Genomic DNA, 8,011 nt, shown 5'->3' on the forward strand with positions numbered 1-8,011 from the left:
TGTACATTCAATGTACTCTACGGATAGAGGAATACATAGAGTTGAATATAGTCAAAGAAGAGATTGAAAAATTTAGTGGCGTTTAAATTTTTGTTTGGAAATTGACCGAAAAGCTCATTCCATCGGAGAAAGAGGGTCGTTATGCTCATTACTCAACTTGTTGAAGAGATGAAAGAGAACCAAGGTCTATCTTTTTTATCAGAGGTTGAATCAATCATCAGAAGAAGCCAAAAATTCTGATACGTTCTGGGAAAATGAAATGCTTTCATAAAAATTCTCGTAGAATCGAGAATGAAGTTTTCATTATGTACATGCCAGATCATTAATTAGTCACTGCATCCAATCTACGAAAAAATCCCAATTATGTCGAACTTTCTCTTTTTGGAATTGAATATCTACGGAATCCCCATGAATAGGATCAAACCTTATTCCATGATATTTCCAGAAGATTCCTCTTTCTTATTCTTAAGCAAGCCCCCTTTAAGGTTGATTTGATCCATTCTTTATGTTTCATCTTTCTTTTCTGTTTCTAGAAAGATCTCGATCGATTCCGATTCTTTCTTTTCCTATTGATTTGCCTTAGGTTAAGTGTTTTAAGTGATGTTTATGATCAGAAAAAAATGATTTGATTCCAACTCATGGTTTGTGAAATTTGCCATAGGATGTTTATTTGATTCCTGCAGGTGGCTAGGTTTCATCTAGTGCAATTTTGCTTTCCACAATTCTTGTCAAAATTCTTTTAATATTACTTCACAAAACTGAAAATCACATGGGAGGAGCTCAATAATTTTGAACGAATGTGTAAAGTTGCAGATTTTCCTGATTTTATCATGTGTCTGCATGTGTGATACCTTTATTGGATTATATATGTGCTGATTTTCTAATTTTTCAATATTTGTGTGCATATTTTCTGATTTTAATTTATATTTACATACATACTACCTTACATATGCATGGAATTGTGTATTTTATTTTCTTAAAGTTGAAATAGTGGTTTTTTTTTTGTTGATTTGCTATTGAAAGATTTGGGTGTTATAAATGTAAAAGTTAAAATTTAGGTGTTAAATATGTTAATACATAAGAGTTGGGTGGTATGTGTGCAAATGCTCCTTTAGTCTTTTGTAATTTAAAAGTTTCTCCCTAATGAACCTTTGCTCATTAAAAATATGCAATTTATGAGGAAATTAATTGAAAGTGAAGGATGAATTCCTATAACATAAATGTTCGGAACCTGGGTATCTAATTTTGAAAACGTTGAAAATTTTGGGTTGCTGGTGCATTGAAATTTGACCTTCAAAAATGTTGGTTGGTTATTAACTGCTTATAAGAATGATTATTTGGTCTTTATATTGTTGCTTTGCCTGAATATGCATCTTGGTACCCGTTGAAATTATTTTATATTGGGTTTTTTTTTGGTCTGTTACTTTTCTTTGTCCGGTCAAAGTCTATTGATGTTCTTGTGAAATAATTATGAAAATATCAATTATACTGGTGTCACATTTTTGTTAAAAAAAAATTATTAAATAGGGGCAGACGGTCATTTTTCCAGAAACAGCTGCCCCATAGCTGCAATAAACAGACGGTCAGCTTTCTTGCAACAGCTTCTTGGGGCAGCGCAGTTGAAGCTGAAAAGCTGAGAAGCTGCAGCTGCGCCAAACAGAACTGTTTTAAAACACACCTCGTGTTGCTTTTCTTGCATAATTTTATAACCAAGTCTTCCCTGAAGACTAAGGTTTCTTACACAGTTCATCGCTCTAATTTATAAAGGTTCATGTTTATTCTGACCCTATTTGTACGGTTGCATACTTATGGCCATTGATAATAAGGTTTTAGGCCCTTCAATGCAATTCTCCCCGCTCAAACTTGAGGATATTATTGATTTTTTGAATCACCTATGGCCTAAGTTGGAGAAAATATTTATGCTTCCCATTTATTTTATAGTAGGACTAGTTTAATCAAATCCATTTTGCAATATATTTGGTTGCAGTGTATTATTTGGAGATCTAAATGTTAATAAAGTTCTTAAATTTCAAATTTTATTGAATGAAGTTCATATATATCTTCTTATCTATTAATTTTCAACTTGTTATTTCTCCTATTTGTGCGATAAACTTTTAGGTCTTTCCAGACTGTTTACAGTAGATTGCCAGTCTATTCTTAGCTACTTTATTCTTTCCTAACGTCCTCAGGGATGAAAGAGCAAACAGTGCAGGTGTCTTCATTGGGGGCTTTGTTTTGGGAGGACTAATTGTTGGAACTCTTGGCTGTGTATTTGCTCCTGAGGTGGTTGAACCTTTGTCTTGACTTTTTATATATTTGTAGTCTTGCTTAAATTGCTGTTTAATTTCTGCACGGATTCATTGTCATTTCAGATTAGCAAAGTTATTACTGGAGCTGACAGGAAGGATTTGATGAGGAAGTTACCAAAATTTATTTATGATGAAGAGAAGGCCTTGGAGGTGAGACTGTTCTGTAGATACAAAAAGCTTATATAGCTTATACATGCTTATGATATCATTTCACCACTGCTTTTCCGTCCTCGATGCACTTTGGATGCTATGCTATTTATACTTATTTAAGATTTGGAGTCCCTTTTAATAATGCTTGGTTCCATTTAGTATTTGGGGATGTAGAAAGCTAGCGGATGTCATGTGTTACCATCCAGACTTTGTAACTCTTAATGCCTATTACATGCTAGGCTGCTAAGACTGAGGTAAACAAAATGTGAGAGTGAAGGCATGGATGCTTAGACTAAGAGGTAGACAACCAGCATAATCAACCAGAAGCTATACATACACCTGTTACCACTGCTGATATAGGTTAGTTTGGATGCATATGTCAATGATAGAATAAAAATCATGTGGTAACTACTAATAGGGTATGACAGATAAGTGATGGATGAATTCCTGAAGATGCATCTTCTAACTTTTAACAGTACGGTGGGCTTGATTCAGTTGAATATCTGGCCTCATGATATTGAGAAGAGACTTTGAGGCATAATGTTCTCTGAACTGTGCAGTGGACATGGCTTTATGCCAGCTATGTGAAAGAGCTCGTGACTGATGATAGGGTCACCGTTGCAACACTTGTAGACCTGACATTAAACTTGTTTTGATATTGCAAGAAGAAGATATTAGAACTACAACAACAAGAAGCCTTTAACCCACTATGTGGGGTCGGAGTCGGAAGAAGGTATTACATTGAAAAAATTTAGGCTCAAATGACTAACATGCCTTGATTTTAATTTTTTTAGGTGGAAAAGCAGTTTAAAAATCCACTTTCGTACAGACTTGCAAAAGTTTTTCTGTATATATCATGCAGTTGATCCATTCCTGATGAAATTTTTTGACACTGGCTCCAATTGCCGTGTTATCCAACAATTGTCTGCTATTCTATTTATATTTCTTTATGGTGTTTGGGACTGGGAAAAAAAAGGTCCTATTAAAAGGCCAATTGAAGTTTTTTCCGTTTAGTTGATGCCATTGATTCTCAGTGTTGTTAGCACTTAAATTTTTTGTTTCATGTTCACAAAATTGCCAAAAACATTCTATAAATTTTCTTACAGCAAGCCAGCACAGCCATTGATGGTTTTTTTAATTACATGGTCTGATAGGAAGAAATTTTTTATCATTACATCATTAACCTTATACTGGCACTTTTGGTAAGTTTCCGGATTTACATTCTCAATTCATTCATTTTGAGTATTGTTTGAAGTGCTCCATTTTTTTTGTTATCATTTTACAACAAATACCTCTTTTTTTTGTAATCCTTCTAATTTTATGCTATTTATTGTCTAAAGTTTCATTAAGGGCTACTTTCTCAGTCCATCTTTCACATTTTTTCTGGATATCCATTCCTGACATTTTAACTTTTTATTGCCCAATTCTTTCTTATTCTGAGATTTTTGCATTCTGTAAAATAAACTTGCAAGTGTTCGTGCTATATTTTTTGCATGATACGTAAATATTTTTCCATTTTAATCACCTAATTTTAACTGTAGAAGTTCTTTTTTATATCCTCATTTTTTCTTATAATAGAACTAAGATACTTAAACCTATTGCAACTACTAGTGATGATATCTTAAGAATATTGACTTGATACTTCTAATTTCAAACCCAAGGAATTTGCATGTCTTATACTTGTTTTTTGTACTAATCCCAATTTCTTTGCATTTAAATTATCCTCCAAGATTTTTGACTTTCCAATTGTTTTGTAGATGATTCACTGATTGTGGCTTGTTATTGATAAATAGCATATACCAAAACACCTGCCCTTGATCCTTTGAGCAACCTTATAACCAATACAAAATGATACAGACTTAATTATTTGATCTGTTTGTAATCTTACAATGATTGAAACTCTTTCAATGCATTTCTTCTAATGCTTGTTAAGCTCTATCACACGTATTGGAATGTTATAAACATAATTGTCACTCTTTTTTCCTTAATAAATATTAAATCAATTCTCATGGCACTAGATAGCTTCTCAAAACTAATAAAAATTCATATGAAGATACTTGAAATTAATGAAACACATGCTTTTCCCTAGGCAATTTTATTGATGTTTATAGATTCAGCATATGATGCAGAAATAACTACAAAAAGTTTCTTGATACCAATGAAATGCCTCTTTTTAAGTTTGCCACCAATTTTACTAGATAAATGTTTAAGAAATTGCAATGTCTCCATGCTCTCACTCCGCATCCTCGCTTGACGCATGAGGTTTGCTTTACTCACTATAGGCTCCTCCTCACATAGTCCTCTATATGTTTGTTGTTGCCTCATCTCCCTTCAAGGCATTAGCACATCTCTTCACTGAGCTAACTTGAGCCTACTGGGTCAATCCTATTCCTTGCTTTACTTCTCAATTGTTCTAAGAATCATCAAAATCTTTTCGCATTAGTGACCTTGGTCTATGTTGTGGATGGCGTCCCCTTCTTTCTCGTTTGCCAACCATTTCTCATCACTTTGAGCAATACTTGCATTCTCACAAGTAAAATTCATGTCACTGGCACCTAAATTTTTGTAGACTATTTTGGGGATTATGCTCTTTGATATCAAAGTTAACCAAAAAAACAAGTAAATAAATAATATTTCTGAAAAATCTAATAGACATTTACAATTGACACATTGAAAGGGAAAACAATAACTGTTACAACGCAAATGCCTCTAGAGTTGTATGCCAAGGGGGTGATGGTCGGTTAGGTGGGATGACAATACTCTTTTCACTGATTAGTGAGAAGTTAAAGAAATGAGCAATGACATGGTACACTTAAGAAGGTGAGGACAAAGGAGTACCCAATGAGGGAGAAAGTACGTAATTAAGGCTGAGAGCCCATGAGAGACACTCCAATAGAATTAACATAAATGGTCCAGGACGGACCTAAGTTCTAAAAACCGACGCTCGACACAAGACCACCCCACATAGGAGAATTATAAACTTTCAGATAGATAATTTGCTTCATGAGTTGCCCCTATTGTGAGAGGCCCAACATGTCAGAGATGAAACCATTTTGGCGCCACTTCTGGAAAACTAGATGGAGTTATTCAGTTATAAAATGCAGTTCCACGGTATACCCACTAACATATGTCCAGACAGGAGGGATGAAGCACAGCGTTACCTTAAAAGCTTGGTGGGAGAGAAAATCTTATAATGGGATCTAGCACCTACAAGAGAAGAAGAAAAGGCTTCTCCTGAGTCGTTACACTTCAGTGTGGTTCAGCCTGCCGTAGATTTTGTTCTAGACGTAATTCCTTTTGACATACTTGTTTTATAGATACGCCCAACCGATAATGAGGGCTGGGAGAAGCACATTACAAATTTAAAGGTTCGACGGTTACTTTGTTAGAATCTACATTTATATATAGATCCAGCTCAGTTTGTGCCAAAAGAGTGTAAATATTTATTCTACTAGGATGTGCTTTGGAATGATAACGCCTGCATGATTTATTTACCGTGAACTGGTAATATTTTGGCCACCTTTAATATGACCAACTTGACTTTATACTATGAGGACACTGAAACTTCGACGGATGAGGTCGAAGCTCTCTTAACCTTGAGAGTTTGACGCGGGCTTCATTGATACGACAACAATCGCGTGACTCCCACTAACGCAAGAGTAAATATTCTGAACCAGACGCTGGAGTGGGAGTTGCTGGGCCACATGGATCAGTTCTGAACAGTAAATTGTGGGTCAGCCTACCTTCTTTACATGGGTTTATTGCTTGTGAGAGTTGGCCCACTCCTAATTACCCTAGTACTATTTATGTGCTTTTTTCATGTCTAGGATTAAGTTTTTGGTGAGTTTTTTGTTTGGATAGCTTTGGACGTCTTCGATTTTTTACTTCTACGGTTGTATCCAATGGGAGTGTTGCTCCGACTGTATCTTGTTCTTAGGTTGTAACTATCCTCAACTTTCCCTATTTCAACATCCTTTTCTTCTCTGCCACCTTCACTATACCTACTGCATCCACTTGAAAACAGCCCTACTTGGCTGTTTTTCTACGGTCCACCTTTCTAGCAGTATTCCCCTCCCTTGGCTGTTGTTCCAGCCGCCCAGAAAACCAATTCCCTTGACGCCTGGCTGCTCTTTCAGCCACCAGAAATGCCCCTTTGCAGCTTTAGTTGTAACCATTCAAAACCACTTCTCTGCCATCTAGCCGTTGTCGCAGCCCTCCTGCACCGCCTCCCTGCCACATATATGCTATCCCAACCAACTGGAACCCCTTCCCCATAGTCTAGTTGTTATTCTAGCCACCCAAAACCGCTTCTGTTCATTGTTTCTTTGCTGTCCAGCCCACCTAATACCTACTGCTTCAATGATGTACTACCCGCTGCTCTACATTCCCTACCTTGCCGCCACCTTCCCAAACTATAACCAACACCACCCCTTGGATGTAATTTTGGTTGTGTTTGTCTGTATCTGTAGTTGTTATTTTCCTTTCAGTGTGTTAGTTATAATCGCCTATTTGACCTTCAGTAATACTAATTGCTTTCCTATTGCTGTTTGAGTTAACTTTGGTATCACAGGGAGTAATATCTTGAGGATGGAAAATGAGAAAAAAAAAAAAATAGATGGTTTAAATTGTATATATACTAGGGGATAAAAGTTGCACTTATACATAGTTGATAAAATCAACGTGGTAGGCATATGAAGAATGTATGAATGAGATAATATGGTTAGGAGTTGTACTAAAAAGCTTGCCCAAAGCATAGTTAATAAATTATGTTGTGGTGAAGGTTGAGGAGATCATAAAGCCAACTCAAAAAGTCGTAATAAATTAATTATTAATATGTGTTTCATTGCAAGTTTGAAGTTTAATTATAGGATTAAAAGATCTAAACAGAAAACAAATTTCTATAGTTGGCGATTAGTTGATATTTCCTTTGCTACTTTTTTAAAGTGTTATCATCCCGAATCTTTACATTTGCATAACTTGCATTGCTTAGCGGAGTAGAATCAACAGAAAATGAAAGAAACAAAAGAAAAATATTGCACATTATGAATACACAAACATAGATTTTGGTACAGCGTTGAAGCATTTTGAATTCTCAAGGCTGAAAACTTAGGAGGCCAAAATATGGTCTATATAAATTTTGGGAAATTCAGATTCATACCACAATTTTTATGTACTTGCATATTTAATAAATAAACTTTATAGTAACATTTATAACACTTTGGTGTCATAAACCTATGCATGAAATAGTGCTGTCAATTTTAAATAGTTGTCAATAATGATATTTTTGATGTAATATTAAACTCTTAAGCTTTACGCATGAAAATTTTAAATTTCAGGTGTTAGATATATTAATACATAATAATTATGTGGTATGCATATAAATTCCCCAAGAAATTTTAATTCAACTGTTCTTAACGCAGTTTTTTTTGAAGATTTGGAGCTATTTATGGATATAACCCAACAAATTTATAGTCTGAACTATCTTCAAAGCTTGCGAAATGATAATCCTCATAAAAGAGAGAGATATTCTAGAACCTTAATTCTCAAGAGAT

The 8,011-nt window shown here is 34.9% G+C and overlaps 1 protein-coding gene across 1 annotated transcript in view; it reads left to right on the forward strand.

The window, feature by feature from the left end:
• Window positions 1–3,115, forward strand: part of LOC110035527 — a 24,111-nt gene extending 20,996 nt beyond the window's left edge. Inside the window, exons 4-6 of the mRNA XM_020739760.1 lie at window positions 2,190–2,283; window positions 2,373–2,459; window positions 3,020–3,115. Of these exons, the coding sequence (XP_020595419.1) occupies window positions 2,190–2,283; window positions 2,373–2,459; window positions 3,020–3,115 (277 nt within the window). The remainder of the gene's footprint in view (window positions 1–2,189; window positions 2,284–2,372; window positions 2,460–3,019) is intronic.
• Window positions 3,116–8,011: the final 4,896 nt, after the last annotated feature.

Source organism: Phalaenopsis equestris, unplaced genomic scaffold (genome assembly GCF_001263595.1).
Source record: "Phalaenopsis equestris unplaced genomic scaffold, ASM126359v1 Scaffold198025, whole genome shotgun sequence".
Classification (NCBI taxonomy): domain Eukaryota; kingdom Viridiplantae; phylum Streptophyta; class Magnoliopsida; order Asparagales; family Orchidaceae; genus Phalaenopsis; species Phalaenopsis equestris.